This window comes from Peromyscus leucopus, chromosome 2, assembly GCF_004664715.2.
Source record: "Peromyscus leucopus breed LL Stock chromosome 2, UCI_PerLeu_2.1, whole genome shotgun sequence".
Lineage (NCBI taxonomy): Eukaryota > Metazoa > Chordata > Mammalia > Rodentia > Cricetidae > Peromyscus > Peromyscus leucopus.
Window position 1 is genome coordinate 117886103 of NC_051064.1, and position 19644 is coordinate 117905746.

General features: G+C 40.2%; 1 protein-coding gene across 7 annotated transcripts in view; it reads left to right on the forward strand.

The window, feature by feature from the left end:
* Window positions 1–19644, forward strand: part of Gpbp1l1 (GC-rich promoter binding protein 1 like 1) — a 49559-nt gene that overhangs the window by 8904 nt on the left and 21011 nt on the right. For 5 of the 7 annotated variants that reach the window (XM_028889605.2, XM_028889610.2, XM_028889628.2 and 2 more), the window contains exons 2-5: window positions 9954–10996; window positions 11994–12127; window positions 13970–14099; window positions 14656–14942. In XM_028889605.2, the coding sequence (XP_028745438.1) occupies window positions 12047–12127; window positions 13970–14099; window positions 14656–14942 (498 nt within the window). In that variant the 5' untranslated portion in view covers window positions 9954–10996; window positions 11994–12046. Of the gene's footprint in view, window positions 1–7299; window positions 7379–9953; window positions 10997–11993; window positions 12128–13969; window positions 14100–14655; window positions 14943–19644 lie in introns of all 7 variants that reach the window. The other 2 variants (XM_028889591.2, XM_028889618.2) reach the window with 2 other exon arrangements.

Below are 19644 nucleotides of genomic sequence, written 5' to 3' on the forward strand. Positions count from 1 at the left end.
TATGGTTTCAGAGGAAAGAGTGCATAACAATGGAGAAGGCATGGCAAGCTGGTAGATTACATTTTTATCCACATACAGGAAGTAGAAAGAGAGCCAGTATTGGAAGCCAGGCCAGTCTATAAGCTCACACCTCTACTCTCTTACCCCACTGCACACTACCCCAGTACATACTTCTTCCAGCAAGACTCTACCTCCTAAAGGTTCCATAATTTCCAAATAGCACTGCCAATTGGGGACCAAATGTTCAAATATATGTGTATATGAGCCTCTGGGGTATGTTTCCATTCAAACCACTTACCCTCCCATGTAAAATATTTATAGGTGGTGCAGTACTGTAATTCCATTGCAAAGGAGGCAGAAGCAATAGCAACACCCATGAGTTTGAGGCTAGCCTGGTCTACATGATGAATTCCAGGTCAGCCATGGCTGTATAATGAGACTATCTGAAAAAACCAAAACCAAGAAAAATAAGACACAGAAATAAGTATCTTAAAGGAAATGATGTACAACTTTGACTAAAAGTTTTATTGTAATTGGATGTTTCCCATCCTGAAGATTTGTTCCCAAATACTCGACAACCACTTCCCAAATAATTGACTTTGAGGCTTAATATAAATTATAAATAGTCAGCCAATAGCTCAGGCTCATTACTAACTAGCTCTTACATTTTAAGCTCTGCCCTGTGGTGGTACTTTTATTAGCATGGCACATTCATCTCCTTCCTCTTGCTTCTGGCTTGCAACTCCTCACTCTGCCCCTCTCCTCCCTGTCATCCTTAGTTTGATCGCCCAACTATAGTTCTTGCCTGGCTACTGGCCAGTCAACGTTTTATTAAACCGATTTGAGTGACAAGTCTTTACAATGTATAAAAGGATTATTGGGCTGGGCGGTGGTGGCGCACACCTTTAATCCCAACCCTCGGGAGGCAGAGGCAGGCGGATGAGGACAGCCTGGTCTACAGAGTGAGTTCTACGATAGGCTCCAAAGCTACACTGTCTTAAAAAAACCAGGGTGGAAAAAAAGATCCTAACATGGTAGGCAGACCAGCATTTATATAGTAGAGATACAATAGAGAATTAATTTCATGGTTAAAGATTTTTATGATTGAAAATGTGCTTAAAATGTTTTTAACAGAATCAAAATGGCATATCAATACCTGAGGGCAAAATTGAGGAAATTTTTTGAGGGGGTGTTTAAGACAGAATTTCTCTGTGTATCTCTGGATGTCCTGGAACTCACTCTGTAGACCAGGCTGGCCTCAAATTCACAGAGATAGACCTGCCTCTGTCTCCTGAGTGCTGGGATTAAAAATGTGCATCACCACTGCCTGGCTAAGTTTGAATGAAAGATTTTTTAAAATATGAGGCATTGTGATTCTAGATTGCATTTGAGAAACATGGGTTTTGTTTTAATTTTTCAAGGCTTACTATTATTGCTACTATATTTTGGTTTCTTTTTTCAAGACAGGCTCTCACTGTGCAGGCTATCCTAGAATCATTGTGTAGAACAGACCAGATTGGAACTCAGATCTGCCTGCCTCTGCTTCCCGAGTGCTAGGATTAAAGGCATATGCCACCATGCCTAGCTCAGTTTTTTAAAATATTAGTCATTATTGTGTATATGATTGGGGGGATGGCACACATGCCATGGTAATTCTGTGGAGGTAATGAAATAACTGGACTTGGTGCTCTTCTTCTTTTACATGGGTCCAAGGTATTGAACTTGGGTCAGTCATCAGGCTTACATATGTATTGTCCAGCATCAAGTACCTTTATAGGTTGGTTGAGCCATGTCACCAGCCTGTATATTCATTTTGAGATAAGTTCTCATGCTGTAACCCAGCATGGCCTTACTTGTGATCTTCCTGCTGTAATTACAGACATAAACCATAACAGCCAGATTATTTGAGGAACATTTGTTAATATATAGATTTATGTCCATTAACAACTCACCCCCACCCTCGAAGGTGCCTTTTTTGTGTGTATACCCGTGTTCTTTGTATGTGTGGAGGTCAGAGGACAACTTTGGATGTTGTTCCTCAGGCACAATCTGAGCCCCCCCCCCCTCTTTTTTTTTTAAGACAAGAGTCTCTCACTGACCTAGAACTGGCCAAATAGGCTACTCTGGTAAGTAACCTACCCCTTTGCATCGCAAAAGTCCATGCAAGTATACAGCAGTGACAACTAGTGTCAGAAGGTCAACCTATCAGAACTATGGGTTCTGTTAGAGGAAACCATCATGCAAGGCGATATGCAATTATTGCCTTTTGAATCAATTGGCTGTCTCTCCTGTTGTAAACTTTTTGTGCAATAACAGCTAGGATTGTCCCCATTTACTGTGCATTTCCATTATGTGTACATGTACTCTCATGATTGCATCTCAATCTTATGAGCATACATAATTGTGGATAGTCTATAAGACGTTTTCTTATTTAACTGCACAATTTTTATGAATAGAAACATACTAAAATATGTTTCACACTATATCTATTGTTCCATGTGGAGTGTAGACACTTGGGGGTCTTACTCTCCATCCTTAGCCACTGACAAGGTAAATATTGGCCAAAGTGTCTTCGTAGAACTTCCACAGAATGGAATTGCAGGTACCTGGCCTTGTTAGATCAAAACTCTTCAGAAGAATTACAGTAAATCAGAAGTGATAGTGTAGGTGTCTGGCCTTGGTATATCTTAGTCTTTTAAGAGATCAATAGCACCTGTGTTGCCCAAAGCTTCCTCCATCTGCACCTCCCCACTTTGACTCAAATAACAATTAATACTTTGTACTTATTTCTACACCACTTTTCAATGCAAGATTTTAGGCTCAATAGACTAATTATATATAGGTCCTGAGATTCAGGTGACTAACAGAAAAAGGCTGTTAACTGACTAAGCATATCTGGATATTATTAATCACATAAAATAGTACATTATTCTTTGCCTTTTCCTTAAATCTGTCATTGGTTTAATTTCTTTCCTTGTAACCTTTGTAGCTATCCCTTTAAGAGATAGCCAGAATGTTTTATTACCTGCAGTTGTTGTCAATCACCAATTAAGCTGACCAAGTCTTTGCCAAGTGTGACTCTTATCAGAATACTTGTCCCTGAGAATTTACTTTGTAGTTTTGTTTGTTTGTTTGTTTGTTTGTTTGTTTTTTCGAGACAAGATTTCTCTGTGTAGCTTTGCACCTTTCCTGGAACTCACTTGGTAGCCCAGGCTGGCCTCGAATTCACAGAGATCCGCCTGCCTCTGCCTCCCGAGTGCTGGGATTAAAGGCGTGCTCTACCACCGCCCTGTGAAACCTTGTCGAGAGAGAGAGAGAGAGAGAGAGAGAGAGAGAGAGAGAGAGAGAGAGAGAGAGAGAGAGAGAGAGAGAGAGAGTTTGTAGCTGGAGAGTTTTCTCTCCAGCTCCCACCAAGTCCTGCCAGTCCCAGAGCCCACTTATAAAATAAACACAGACTCGTATATTATTTAAACTGCTTGGCCATTAGCTCAGTCCTATCATTGTCTAGCTCTTACTCTTATTAATCTATACTTTGCCACGTGTCTCATGGCTTATTGGTACCTTACATCTTCCTTGTCCTGGCAGCGGCTCCTGCAGTCTCTCCCTTCCCTCCTGTTTCCTCAATTCTCCTCTCTGTTAGTCCTACCTGTACTTCCTGTCTGGCTATCGGCCAATCAATGTTTTATTTTTGTAGAGCGATATCCACAGCAAGAGTTTATTAGGGAAAGGAGACAGAAGGGGGTACTAAGGCCTATAGGAAATGATTGTGCAGGAAGATAGAGAAGGGATAAGATGGAACCCACTTTTTATAGGTTCCCCCCTGCACGTGCACATATGGGCTTATGCTGTGGAATGTCGTTCTGTATGCTGTGAATATGTGTTGCTCTGTTTGGTTGATAAAACATTGTTTGGCCAGTAGCCAGGCAGGAAGTATAGGTAGGGCAAGCAGACAAGGAGAATTCTGGGAAGAGGAAGGACTGAGTCAAGAGTCGCTGCCAGACAGAAGAAGCAAGATGACCAGGCAGAACTGAGAAAAGGTAACAAGCCACATGGCTAAACGTAGATAAGAATTATGGGTTAATTTAAGTATGAGAGCTAGTTGGTAATAAGCCTGAGCTAATGGCTGAGCATATATAAATAATATAAGCCTCTGTGTGTTTATTTGGGTCTGAGTAGCTGCAGATCAGGCAGGACACAGGAAAATTTCCAACTACAGCTTACACGTAGCTATGCCACACATGCACATAGATTAAGTGATCATACTATGCGCAATTTACGTGATCATGCAGTGCACAGGTTATGTAGGACGTAAGACCCTGGAATGACTAAGCCTCATGCTTGGCTACTGGACAGCGCATATGCAGTTGTGTAACTGGGGGAGTGGCCAGGAATTCTATCTAGATATGTCTAGATACATATTGCAGGAAAGAGTAAAAAAACTTGAATAAAACCTGAACTTTAAAAAAATATTAAAAAACAGAGCTGGAGAGATGGCTCAGCAGTTAAGAGCTTTTTTTGCTCATCCAGAGGACCTGGGTTCAATTCCCAGTACTCTCAGATATGGTGGCTTGCTTTGAAAAGCTGGTTCCATGGGCTCTACTATGTCTTCTGACCTTCATAGGCACCAGGTATGTATATGATGCACATTTATACATGAAGACAGAACATTCATATGCATAAAAAAGAAAAAAAAATTAAAACAAGGAAAGAGGTAGGGGCTGGAGAAATGGCTTGCTGCTCTTGAAGACTTCAGTTCCTAGCCCCCAGAATCTGGCAGCTCATAATATGGATACATAAATCAGTTCATATAATGATACGATAAGTAGTTATGAGGGAATACTTCTAGCTTTTAAGGCTTTCATAGTAGTAGCAAAACACGGCCAGTTAATAATTCTTGTGTAGCCACTGTTTAAACTCTGCTACAAAGATTTAGGGTTAGTACTGAAAAAGGTGATGATGTGTGTCAACTGTGAAATGCTAGCCAACTTTTTTGGTTGTTTTATTTTTTATGTTCTTTGGTGTTTTGCCTGCATGTGTATCTGTATGAGGGTGCCATAAGTCGTGGAACTGGAGTTACAGACAGTTGTGAGCTGCCATGTGGGTGCTAAGAATTGAACTCTAGTCTTCTAGAAGAACAGCCAGTGCTCTTAACCACTGAGCCATCTCTTCAACTGGATTATTGATGTTTTAAAACGCATTTTTTGCCGGGCGGTGGTGGCGCACGTCTTTAATCCCAGCACTCGGGAGGCAGAGGCAGGCGGATCTCTGTGAGTTCGAGGCCAGCCTGGGCTACCAAGTGAGTTCCAGGAAAGGCACAAAGCTACAAAGAGAAACCCTGTCTCGGGAAAAAAAAAAACACAAAAACGCATTTTTTTCCCTTTGTGTTTAATGAAGGTTATTTACCTATTTTCAACTTCAGGTTCTTTGTGATTTTAGTCAGAGTACTAGAAAAAAATAATTATGTCTTTGGTTTTTTTGAGACAGTTTTCGCTGTGTTGTTTTGGTGCCTGTCCTGGCTCTCACTCTGTAGACCAGGCTGGCCTCGAACTCACAGAGATCTGCCTGGCTCTGCCTCCCGAGTGCTGGGATTAAAGGCATGCACCACTGCCTGGTGAGTGTAATTCTCTTAAAAGAACCAGAGTTAAGAGCTGGACGGTGGTGAAGCACACCTGGGCTACAGAGTGAGTTCCAGGAAAGGTGCAAAGCTACACAGAGAAACCCTGTCTCGAAAAACAAAAATTAATCAATTAATTAATTAAAATTAAAAAAAGAACCAGAGTTCAGTTCCCAGCACCCATGTCAGGCCACTCACAAACCGTGACTTCAGTTCTAGGAGATCCAACCATCTCTGGCTTCTGATCTCCTAAGCACACCTGGCCCCTATACAACCTAATTAAAAATAATAAAATTTTATTTATTTTTTTTTGTTTTAAAAATAATAAAATTTTAAAAAGTGTGGTCTTCCCAAATCTTGTCTTATCAACAGTCCTGATAAATTGTTTGTGATGTGTTGTATAATTACTATCAAGGGATTAACCCTAAATGAGCTAGTTGTTTTATAAGCTGGACAGAAACTCCAGTGTTCAGTGCATGAACATGCCCATCTCACAGCTCACTAGCAAGATACCAACTTGTGCCCAGAAAAGCAAACAGTAGGTTATCAGTCGTGCTTTTGTTTTTCACCAGAGATTCTTTTGGCAGTACAATTTTTCTGAATCATTTGTATCTAGTGGTACAAATTTTGTTCAGGTTTTCTATTCTGTCAGTTTAGTGTGTTCACATGTACTAGTTTATAACTGTTCATATATTTTCTTCACCTTTTTAACCTACAGAGTCTTAATGTGTCCTAGACTGTCCCTTCAAACTCATTATGTAGAAGAGTATGACCATACATTTTTAAAGGTTTTTTTCAGTTCCTGTGTAAAGGTTGCCTTCCATTTATGTGTGTGCACTTGTACCTAGTGCCAGAGAGTTCAGAAGAGAGTACTGGATTTACAAATGGTTGTGAGCCAGTGTATGGTGTCTGGCAGTGGAACCCAGGTCCTCTGCAAGAACAAGTGCTCTTAATTACTGAACCATTTCTCCAGCCTCTTGAACCTTTAAAAAAAAAAAAAAAAAAAAAAAAAGATTTATTTCTTTTGTAGGGGATGGGTGTGTATGCCACAGTGTAAATAAGAAGGTTAGAGGACAACTTTCAAAAATCTGTTCTCAGCCAGGTGTGCTGGAGCAAGCCTTTTAATCCCAGCACTTAAGAGTCAGAGGCAAGCAGATCTCTGAGTTTGAGGACAGCCAGGACTACATAGAGGGACTCTCCTGTTTCAAAGAAAAACAACAACAATAACCCAAAACAACAATTTAAAAAATCTTCTTTTACTGAGGGATGACTTTCTGTATGCTGTGAATGTATGTTATTCCCATTGGTTAATAAATAAGCTGCTTTGGCCTATGGCAAGGCAGCTTAGAGGCACATGGGAAATCCAAGGAGAGAGACAGGAAGGAGAAAGGCAGAGTCTAGAGAAACCAGCACTGCCAAGAGAAGCAAGATGGGAAAGTACTGGTAAGCCACAGCCACGTGGCAACTTATAGATAAATAGAAATGGGTTAAGTTATAAGAACTAGCTAGCAAGAATCCTGCCATAGGCCATGCAGTTGGTAATTAACATTAAACCTCTGAATGATTATTGTATAAGTGCCTGAGGGACCTGCTGGGCTGGGTGGGACCCCAGGAACTCGGGACTACAGAGGAGGGCAGCATCAGAGAACCTTCCAACTACATTCTTTTCTTTTTCCACTGTGTAGATCATGAGGATTGAACCCAAGTTATCAGGCTTGGCAATAGGTACCTTTATGTAATGAGTCTTTTAAAGTTCATTTCCCAGTAAGTATTACTTTGTTATATGTTACAGATTTATTCAAAGTATTGATATTATGCTTTGAAATTGCAATGGTTTATTTCCTCCCTCCTTCACTCCTAGTCATACATAGATGCCCTTTATATCCTGGATAGACCACTCTGAGCCTCTGCAGCTTCATTTTTTGCCATAGATAGATAGATAGATACCTTTACCTTGCTTGAGCCTTTGTAATGAGTTTGTGCAGAATTTCTTCAGGAAAGAAGAAAGAGTAGAAGGCACAAGAGCAAGTTATTTTGTGATTTTAATATACTATGGTCAGAGTAAAGTGAATATTCTTTAGAACTGGTTGAGGTTTTCTCTGACGAGTATACAATCAGTTTGGGTGGTTGGTTGCTTGGGTTTTGGTTTTTCAAGACAAGGCTTCTTTGTGTAGCCCTGTCTGTCCTGGAACTCAGGACTGCCTCTGCCTTCCGAGTGTTGGGATTAAAGGCATGTGCTGCCGCCTACCACTCCCCTGCTCAGTAGTTGGTTGGTTGTTTTGTTTTTATTTTGAGACAAAGTAGATGGATTTTCTTGTACCCACGGCCCCCAAGTCATGACACAGAGACTTATTAATTGTGACAGCTCAGCTTATATTGTAGGCTTGTCTCAGCTAGCTCTTGTAACTTTAATTAACCCATTTGTATTAATCTACGTTTTGCCTCATGGCTTTTTACCTCCCTTCCATCTTGCACCTCCTGTTTTCTCTTCATATCCTCTGGTATCCCTCCCGTGCTTAGATTCTTCGCCTCTTATCTCTCTCTCTGCCCGGAAATCCCGCCTAACTTCTTCCTGCTTAGTATTAGCCATTCAGCTTTTTAAGCCAATCAGAAAGTGCCTTGGCAAAGATACAGCTTCACAGTGTATAAAAAGATTATTCCACAACATGACAAGGTTCTATTACATGCACAATAAGACAAGGTCTTCTACCTGGCCTATACCTCACAGAGATCCATCTGCCTCCCAAGTGTTGCTATTAAAAGTGTACACCACCATGCCCAGCAATATGGTCAGTTTTTATGACTGTTCCACATACATTCAATGAAGATCAGTGAAAGGCATATATCTTTTACTTAAACTTTGTATATATTTGTTTTAATACTTAATAGAGACTAAGTAAATGTCTTTTTGGTTTTTTCGAGACGGTTTCTCTGTGTAGCTTTAGAGCCTTTCCTGGAACTTGCTTTGTAGACCAGGCTGGCCTCATACTCAAAGAGATCCACCAGACTCTGCCTCCCAAGTGCTGGGAGGTACACCACCAACCGCCTGGCAAGTGAATGTCTTTTATCCAGTACTCAACTTGAGAAACAGTGATTAAATACCTCTGGCACCTCCTTATAGTTCTTTCTCTTCATTTCCCCACAGATATATATGCTTACTGTGTTGAACATGGTATTTTGTACTCCGTGAACTTAACACAGTAATGCATAGGATTTGTCAGCCTACTAGAACCTTCCCAAAGATACAAAAGTTCTCCTGTCAAAAAGTTTGTAGCCCCTGGAAGGATGTTGGAAATTGGCCAAAGAAATATTTGCATCATGGGCTGGAGAGGTGGCTCAGAGGTTAAGAGCATTGGCTGTTCTTCCAGAGGTCCTGAGTTCAATTCCCAGCAACCACATGGTGGCTCCCAACCATCTATAATGAGATCTGGTGCCCTCTTCTGGAATGTAGACAGAACACTATATGTGTAATAAATAAATAAATCTAAAAAAAAAATATTTATGGGCTGGAGAGATGGCTCAGCAGTTAAGGGCACTGGCTGTTCTTCCAGAGGTCCTGAGTTCAATTCCCAGCAACCACATGGTGGCTAACAAACATTGGTAATGAGATCTGGCGCCCTCTTCTGGCCTGCAGGCATACATGCAGGCAGAACACTATACATAATAAATAAATCTTAAAAAAAAAGAAATCTTTTTTTAAAAAAATTTATAAAAAAAAGAAATATTTGCATCATTTTTGTACATATCAAGTTAGATCAGAAGAGCTTTATTTGTCTCTAAATAGATAATTATCTAAAATATGTACAGTATAAATATATGAGGCAGATATGTTGTCTTAAGGATCTACTTTTGAATAATATCTAAAAATTAGATAGTGATGCCACTGGTAGTTTTTTACACACATTATATGCTTTGGCCAATTGGGTAAGTTGGAAACCTAGATGTAAAAAGACCCAGTAATTGGCATTTCAGAATTACTTTTGATGGCTACTTGGAGAAATGGTTGTATTAAAAAAAAAAATCTGTGGTCAGATGACAAATAAAAAATCTTTAAAGGACTTAACAAAGGCTAAGCGTGGTAGGTCATGCCTGTAGTTTGGGTGCTTGGAAGACCGAGACAGGAGGCTGTTGAGGTCAGGGAAAACATGGGCAGCCTAATAATTTCCTTGTCTCAACAACAAAAAGACTTGTAGCCATGTTTTAAGCAGTGACGAATTAAATTAGTATCTAAGTTGACCTTAAGGACTTCACTGCCCAGATCGTGGTTTGATATAGTCATTTGCACTTAGATGTGACTGGTTTTACCTCTTATAATTATGTCTTGTTTCTTCTTTTATAGATTGGTACCACTCAAGTGGCCTTTTTAATGATTGAGTAATGATGGCGATGGACCCAAATTAGAAATCGATTTCTTCAATAAGGCAATAGAAGATTCTTCATATCACTTCTGGAAGCTCAGTTCAGTTTTGGGAAGGAGAACAAGTGAAATACAGAAAACTGATAAGAAGAAACCCTCATTTTGGAATTTTCTTTCTTCTTGACCCTTATCTTTTCTACTTATAATTTTGCTTTGAATTTATAAATAGTAAAGACCAAAGAAATAGGATACATATTTAGAAGCTTTATACCAAGAAATTTGCCTTGAAAGCTGTTATTCTGTGGCAGGAAAGATAGATCAAGTTTCTGTCCGATTCCTTTAAAAAAAATCAAAATTAACAAAACAAAACAAAAAACCCCACCAAAATAAGATTTATCGTATCTTTAGATTTTGAAGTTTAAGACAGATAAAAGAATATATCTGCACACTGTTTTAAGCAGTTGTGTAAGATAATGAGATTTGTGTTTTAAAGGCTTTTGTCGTGAATATTTTGCCACTGGAATTGATTATTCAGAAGATCTCTTATAGTGCTTTATTATTGCATTTTTTGATCTATCTCCTTGATGACATTTCTTACCCACACCTGAGACCACCTGTCTTTCTAGCTATGGTCTTGTTATGAACAGTATTTGCACTCACTGTGCAAATGTCCATGTTTTGCCTATTTAAGCAACATCATAGTACCATTACTCAGGGAAGTTGAATGAGGTGAACGTAGACATAGCTTTTCCCCCTTCCTTTTTTAAATGTAACAAATAACCTTTTATGTTCCCCTTCCCCCTTCCCTTCCCCCCTCCCCCTTTGAAAACGTGTCAGGAACTAGATAGTTCAGGATGAGTAATTGAGAGGATTAAGAGAGTGAGCCACACAGAGCTGGGCTTCTTTGTGCTTCATCACAAGGCGTGCTGCTGGCCAGGCTACTTAAGCACCCTTTTTACAAGAAAACCTCTGGAAGATACAGCTGGCAACTTTGGAAACAGGACCACAGAGGTGACACTCTGAGGGTAAATATCATCTATGTGTCTTTAGGAAAAACATACATGAGTATATGCCATGAAAAAAAAGTTATGCTGTGAAGTGTTAATTTTGGAGAAATTTAATTTTGGGTACATCAGTGAATCTCTGAGGAAAAACTAATACAAGTTGGTGTGTGAGGAAATGTTTGTAAGGTAAATGGAAAGTTCTTGAAGTTCTATAGCAGTGGTTCTCAACCTTCCTAATTCTGTGCCCCCTGAATACCGTTCCTCATGGTATGATAACCCCTCAACTATAACTTATTTTCTTTGCTACTCCATAATGAATTTTGCTGCTATTATGAATCATAACATGGATAAATATCCGATAAGCAACCCTGGTGAATGATCCTTTCCCTACATGGGCTGTGACCCACAGGCTGAGAACCAATGTTTTATAGGTACCTACTGGTTTTGGGGTTTGTTTGAAGGGGTTATTTTTTTCGAGGCATGGTTTCTTTGTGTAACAGGCCTTGCCTTGTAGGCAACCTTGCCTGGTCTGGGTTGACCAGGAACTCACAAAGATTTACTTGTCTCTGCCTCCCAAGTGCTGAGGTGAAGGGCATGCACTACCAGGCCTAGCTTCTACTGTCAATTTTTTTAAATAGATGTTTGTTTGTTTGATTTTTAGCTAAAACTCAAGAACACATTTGTTTCCTTTATATAACCTTCCATATTACCATCATGTGTGTGTGTGTGTGTATTTTCATAGTTCTTGAGTCTCAGAGACAGGGTTTCTTTGTGTAGCTTTTGTCCTGGAACTCACTCTGTAGACCAGGCTGGCCTCCAACTCACATAGATTCACCTGCCTCTGCCTCCCAAGTGGTTGGATCAAAGGTGTCCATGTGTCACCACTGCCAGTGAGATTTGGAATCTTGGAAGTACTCTGTAGACAAATTCAGAGGTTAGGTCTTTTGTAAAGGAGGATTGTAGATTAATCACAGACTCCTTTATGTCATACATGAGTGATTTGTGTTGTCTCCTTTAGATCCTGGCCATGAGGTTGAATGCCTCATCTTGCTGAAAAGACACTGGACCTAAATGGCGCAGCATGACTTTGTTCCTGCTTGGCTAAATTTCTCAACGCCACAGTCAGCTAAGGTACCCTCCTCCATCTCTGCGGTAACTACCCAAACACACCAGTTCTTTTCATTCTGATCGGCCTGTGGCTTCTGTTTCAGGTTCCAGGTTGTGCTGCTATTCTGGTTTTGGGGTTTTTTTTGTTTGTTTGTTTGGTTGGTTGGTTTTTCGAGACAGGGTTTCTCTGTGTAGCTTTGCGCCTTTCCTGGAACTCACTTGGTAGCCCAGGCTGGCCTCGAACTCACACAGATCTGCCTGCCTCTGCCTCAAGAGTGCTGGGATTAAAGGCGTGCGCCACCACCGCCCGGCGGTTTTGGTTGTTTTGAAGGGACCCAGATTTGATACCCTGAACCCATAGGGTAGCTGAAAATCTTCCATAGGGAATCTGATTCCCTCTTCTGATCTCTTTGGGCACCTGGCCTGTATGTGGTACACATAGGTGCATACATTTGGGCAAGACACTTACACATGTAAAAAATCTAAAAAAAATTTTAAGAAGAGTATGAGTAATTATGCAGTTCACATCTGTGTCTACCTTAAAACCAGTATCTGTCTGTCTCTCTCTGTCTGTCTGTCCCCCGTCCCCCCGTCCCCCCGTCCCCCGTTTGTGTGTCTGTCTTTAATGTGTATAAAAACATGTGCAAGTGCCCTTGAAGGTCTTTGGAAAATGGCTGGTGCAAATCTGTGTTTAAAGGCTTAAGAAATAGAGTCTCTCCCTTACAGGGTGAAAATCCAGAAAGGTCCTTGTTTAGATAGGGTCAGAAACTGGTGGACAGTCAGTGCTTTGCTCGTCTGCCTTTTTCCTCACATTTAAGTAGGTAGTGCCGGCAAAACTCAGGATCTTGTCAGCTCAGTTCACTAACCTTTCTCTGGAAACCACTTATAATCATATTCAAGAATTGCTTTTCCTAGACATCCCATAGTCTAGTGAAGCTGACAACTTAAATCAGCCATCAGTGCCACTTACAGGTAAAGCATATCTAGAAAGCTGGGGAGAAGGTTCATTTTATAAAGGGTTGTATGCACAAGGATGGGGATCGAGGTTTGTTTGGATCTCCAGCACTCAACTTGCAACCTGGGCATGTACAGCCTTCTGCAAGTAATTCTTATGTTAACCCCAATACTAGGAAAATGGAAACAGGATCCCTCAGGCAAGCTTGACTAACTGAATAAGTGAACTCCAGGTTCAGTGAGAGTCCCTACCTTGGCAAATAAAGTAGAAAGCAAGCAAAGAAGACACATTATGTCAACCTCAGGCATCTGTATACCCACTTAAACATACACCCCCACACCCCCAAAAAAGAGACTTAAAATATATAGGAATATTAGGGTTAATCTGTGGTCTTCCAAAAGCTTCTTTCTTTTGTTTGTATAAATTCAAAGACTTAATAACCCTGATTTTTCCCTCATGCATAAATAAAGTTAAATAAAGCTAATACTAAAATTATAGTATTGCCACAAATATGAAGTAATGTTTAGAAAGAGGTATTTTAAGGCCATGGTAATGCAGGAGTGGTAGATCTGGCTGTACTCCCAGTACTCTAGAATCTAAGGTAGTAGGATTGCCATAAGTCTGATGCAAACTTGGGCTACATAGTACATTCTAGGCCATTTGGGTTAGAGAATAAGACCCTGACTCATAAAACAGAAATTGTAGTAAACTGGTTATGATGGCTCACATCTATAATTATTAGCTTTTGTTTACTTGTTTAGTTTGAGGCAAGGTCTCCCTATGTAGCTGACCTTGAATTCATGGCAGTCATGTCTCAGTCTTCATGCTGATATTGTACTACCACAAACAGGCTGTTGTTTTTAACGCCTGATTTAGAACACAATAATATACTGAAAAAAACTAAATCTTTGCCTCTCTACATTTTATGTTAGTCATCTACAGCCACCTTAGACAAACACGGAGAACACCTACCCCGGGGAGAAGGTAGATTTGGAGTAAGTCGTCGTCGACATAATTCTTCTGATGGCTTTTTTAACAATGGACCTCTACGGACTACAGGAGGTGAGTCATTTCCAGCTGTTGTGACCATATATTTAAACTGCTACCTAGATCCAGGCATGGTGGTATACACTGTTAATCCCAGCACTCAAGAGACAGAGGCAAATGGATCTCTGTGAGTTCCAGGCCAGCCTAGTCTGCCTAATTCTAAGACAGACAAGGTTAAATATTGAGACCCTGTCTCAAAAAGACCAAAACAAAAACAACAAACTGCTGTTTTGGCCAAACTCAGGTTATATGTCCATAATCTAGAAATAGTCATTACCTGGTTTCTGCACCTAACACGTTTTCATGGATCATCTTTTCAAAGAACTATTTAGAAGGGCTGGGAATTGTGCTCATGGTATGTGCACTTAACACAGCAGGACTCTGAGTTTGATCTCCAGCACCATGTGGAAAAGGTGCATTTAATGGTTTCTTTGTGTGGACTTCTTATTTTAAAGGATTCCTGAAGTTATTTTGAAAGTAACTTTGACCAAAACAGGAAGCATCTGGCCAAGTTATTTCTGAATTTATAGGATACAGACAACTAATACCTTAATTTTCCTTGCTATTTTAGATTCTTGGCACCAACCCTCTTTATTCCGCCATGATTCTGTGGACTCTGGTGTCTCTAAGGGAACATATTCTGGAACCACAGGGAATCTATCTGGTTGGCATGGCTCTTCCCGAGGTCATGATGGCCTGAGCCAACGAAGTGGAGGTAGCACAGGAAGCCATCGACACTGGAATGGCAGCTTCCACTCCCGGAAAGGCTGTACCTTTCAAGAAAAACCACCAACAGAGATTAGGGAAGAAAAAAAAGAGGATAAAGTAGAAAAGTTGCAGTTTGAAGAGGAAGACTTTGTAAGTGTGAAGCTTTTAAATGCATAGTTGAAAGCAAACAATGTCTTTTAAAAATAGAGGACCCTATTGTCTCTATTTGTGATGATGGTCTTACTTTGTAGACCAAGCTGACCTCGAACTCATAGAGATCCACCTGCCCTTGCCTTCAGAGTTCTGGGATTAAAGTAAATAAACCAGGTGTTGTGGCGAACACCTTTAATCCCACACTTGGGAGGCAGAGGCAGGTGAATCTCTTAAGAATTCAAGGCCAGCCTGGTCTACAGAGTGAATTGCAGGACAGCCAAGGCTACACAGAAAAACCTTGTCTCAAAAAACCTAAAGAAGAAAAGAAAACTTGCTCTCACAGAGGATCTAGGTTTGGTTCCCAGCACATGGGAACACAATTATCCTAACCCCCAGTTCTGGAGATAAACACCCTTTATGACTTCCTTGGCCACTAGGCACCCATGTGGTATGCAGATATACATGCAGGCAAAGTATCCATCCATATAAAATCTGGCATGCATGGTGGCACATGCCTTTAATCCTAGCATTCAGTAGACAGAAGCAGGTGGATCTCTTGAGTTTGAGGCCACCCTGCTTTAAGCTTGGGCTGGAGAGATGGCTCCATGATTAGGAGCACTGGCAGCTGTTGCAGAGGATTCAGTTGAGTTCCCAGTGCTTACTGGCAGCTCACAACTGTCTGTAACTCCAGTTCCAGGAGATCCAACACACTTTTCTGGCCTCCACAGGCATCATGTGCAACACAGACATACATGCAGACAAAGAAACCCATTAAAATAAAACCCAAAACCCAATCTTGAACCCAACTTTAACTGGATTGGAAATTTCAGTTAATTATTAGGTATATGTCTTTAAATTTGGATGTTCCTATAAAAACAGAAATCAAATCCCCATATCAGTGAACAAGCTAATATCTAGATTGTGGTCTTGAAATACATTTGTGAACTAGGTATTTGTAAGATGAAGTTTTTTTTTTATTCTACATGGGAAAGAATTAAAGGCTACCAGGGCTCTATCAAAAAGATTTATGGGCCAGTTTGCTGACTCCATGGATAAAGTTGCCTGCCACCAAGCCCACCTAGCTGAGTTCAATCCCTAGGGTCTGTGCCACATAAGAGAAGTCTCCTGAACTGCATGTACACTGAGTGGTACATGGCCTTACATACATACACAGACACTCACATATAAGATAAGAATGTAAAAAAGTGGATGGAGGGAGAGAGATGGCTCAGCATGTAAGAGACAGTACTTCTCTTGCAAAGGACCTGAGTTCAGTTTTCTGGCACTTACATCAAGTGGTTCACATCATCCCATTAAGTCCAACTCCAGGTAGATCTAAGGCATTCTGGCCTCCACAAGCCCACAAGCATACATACAATAAAAATTAAAAAAACAAATAAAAATAAATAAAAAACTGGATGTGGTGTTGAACACCTTTAATCCCAACACTTGGGAAGCAGAAGCAGGTGTTCCAGAACAGGCAAGGCTATACAGAGAAAACATGTCTGAAAGAAAGCCAAAATATGCCGGGCGGTGGTGACGCACGCCTTTAATCCCAGCACCTGGGAGGCAGAGCCAGGCGGATCTCTGTAAGTTCAAGGCCAGTCTGGTCTCCAAAGCGAGTTCCAGTAAAGGCGCAAAGCTACACAGAGAAACCCTGTCTCGAACCCCCCGCCCCCCCCCAAAAAAAGAAAAAGAAAACCAAAATATATAAATGAATAAAAGATCGAAGAAGTTTTCACTGGCCAAAAATGGGATGGTTATCTGAAATTATTTAAAGATAACTATATTGGTTTCCATTACATTAAGTATAGTTAGATACGTGAGTTCATAATTGTACTTCCTTCACCATAGGAACAAGAATGTAAACTTTAACTTATAGAAAATGTTCATGAGGGCTGGAGAGATGGCTCAGAGGTTAAGAGCACTGGCTGTTCTTCCAGAGGTCCTGAGTTCAATTCCCAGCACCCACATGGTGGCTCATAATCATCTATAATAAAATCTGGTGCCCTCTTCTGGCCTGCAGGCATATATGTAGGCAGAATGCTGTATACATAATAAATAAATATATCTTGAAAAAAAAATCTTAAAAAATTAATTAAAAAAAGAAAAGAAAATGTTCATGAATGCACACCTGGGAAGTAAAAGAAAAGAGATAATTCCTTAAATCTAGGTAGTTATTTTTACAAGAGAAGGATTTGGGTAGAGGTAAAACTTATTAAGTGTTCCTGGTTTAGTCAGTAATGTACTTGTTTTAATGAGTGGTAGTTATCTGTTTATACATTTATTTATTTTTGTGTGTTTGAGTGATGTGCCACAGCCAGCATATAAAGATCAGAAGGGAACTTTTTTAGTTCTTTCCATTTTGGGGTATTGAGATTTTATACTTGGGTCATCACATTTGTACAGGCTTTTTTCTGTTGATCTGTCTTTGTAACCTAGTTGTCTATCTCATTCTTAAACTATATTTACAAAAAAAAAAAAATCACAATATCAACCTCAAGGTGGTAGCTCAAACCTCTAATCCTAGCACTTGGGAGGCAAAGGTAGGCAGATCTCAGTTCAAGGACAGCTAGGGCTACACAGAGAAACCTTGTCTCAAGAAACCAAAAACAACAACTAAAGAAACAAATGTGCTAGATAGGTGGCTCAAGGGTTTAAGAGTGCTTACTCTTGCAGAAGACCCACATGTGGTTCACAGTGCTCACATTGAGTAGCTGCCCCCATTTACCACCACCCCGTTTACTTGAGGTACAAAGACACACACATATAATTAAAAGTTAAATCAGTGTGATGAGATTGGAGATCCTGCATAAATAAGGACAGCATCTGAGAACTATAGATAGAATACAATTTAAGAACACATTCCTAGGGGCTAGTGGCATGGCTCTGTAGTTAAGCATATGAACATCCACATAAATAACTTTAAAATCTGTTTGTTTGAGATAGAGTTTCATTATGTGACTCTAGCTGCCCTGAAACTCACTGGAGACCAAGCTGTCCTTGAACTCACACAGAGGAAGCCTGCCTATGCTTCCCCCATGCAGGGATTAAAGGTGTGTTCCACCATGCCCTGTATTTAATCTTTTTTTATCTGTAAGAACAGTTTCTACTCTGGACACTACTGTGTTTGACCCTTTCTATCCTCTATACAGTTAGTTAAGTCTATGCCAAACTTGGTTTGATGTATTTATTGAGCCTGTCATCACCTATAGTTGAACTTGTCATTTCTCTGCCAAGGATTTATCCAACCCCTCTCAGTAGTCCTTCCCCACTGTGTATTTTTATCATAGTAGGACCTTTTATGATACTTACTTAGTTATTAGTTTTATCTTTATAATGATGAATAATCCTGTGAGGACAAGGGCTGTTTTAATTGTCTTTATTCCTTGTACAACCCTGGAATATGGCTCTCTTTTATTCTAATGCCATCTTACAACTTCAGTGAATACTGTGTAAGACAAATTGCTAAACAGTCTTATTAATAAAAAACCCAGAGCCAGAGATATCAGGGTGAAAACTGAGAGATCAGAGGAGTAGGACAAGCCACAGACAACCTCTCCTTACCAACTCCTCAGCCTCCAGAGAGAGCTACTTCTGTATACTCACGCCTATATACCTTTCTGTGCCCTGCCATCTTACTTCCTCTCTCCACCCAGCTATATGACTTCCTCTTTCCTCCCAGCTCTATCACTTCCTGTCTGTCTGTACAGACCTCCAGACTTCTATGGTTAACTAGATTAAAGGTATGTTCTACCATGCCTGGCTCTGTTCCCAGTGCGTCCTTGAACTCACAGGATGGATTTCTGGGTCTGAATGCTAGGGTTAAAGGCATGTGCTACCACTGCCTTGACCTCTATATTTAATATAATGGCTGACTTTTTCCTCTGATCACCAGGTAAGCTTTACTGGGGTGCACAAATAAAATATCACCACAACTATGCATTTCACTGACTACATTACTCTCCTTGAATCTGAGGAAAATAACATACATTCTTGTTCTGTGGCTTCCTATGCCTCCTTCTTTTGCATATCTACCCTATAGAAAGATGAGAAACCACATTTTTTATTTATTTATTTATTTTTTAAATTACACTCATGATATTAATCACATTTGTGGTATTCATAGATTACATTTGCAGTATTCATTCAATACTGAGAAAAAAGATAAATGTAACCAATTGTCTTATTAAAATAAGAAACACAGAGCCAATGTAAAAGAGAAAGCCGAGAGGTCAGAGCTCAGAGATAAAATCTTACCTCCTGCAGTGCTCCTAACTTCCCCGTGCGAGAGAGAGCTACTTCCTGTTTGTCTGTGTTTAAATAGTCTTTCCTTTCTGCCTTCTCATTGGTTGTAAACCCAACCACATGACTGCCTCATCACTGCCTGTAAGTACCGCCCTCCAGGTCTTAAAGGCATATGTCTCCAATACTGGCTGTATCCCTGAACACACAGAAATCTACCTAGCTCTTTTAACCATCATGCTCTTGCTATGGCTCTAGTAGCTCTGACCCCAGGGCAACTTTATTTATTAACATAAAATTAAAATTACATTTCAGTACAAATAAAATATCACCATATATAAATAATAGGATAAATGGGTAGGATAAATACATATAGGTAGGATAAATTTATTAAGGTACACAATATTTTGGGGAACACAATACCACCACATTTCCTCTCTTTTTGTCTAAAATT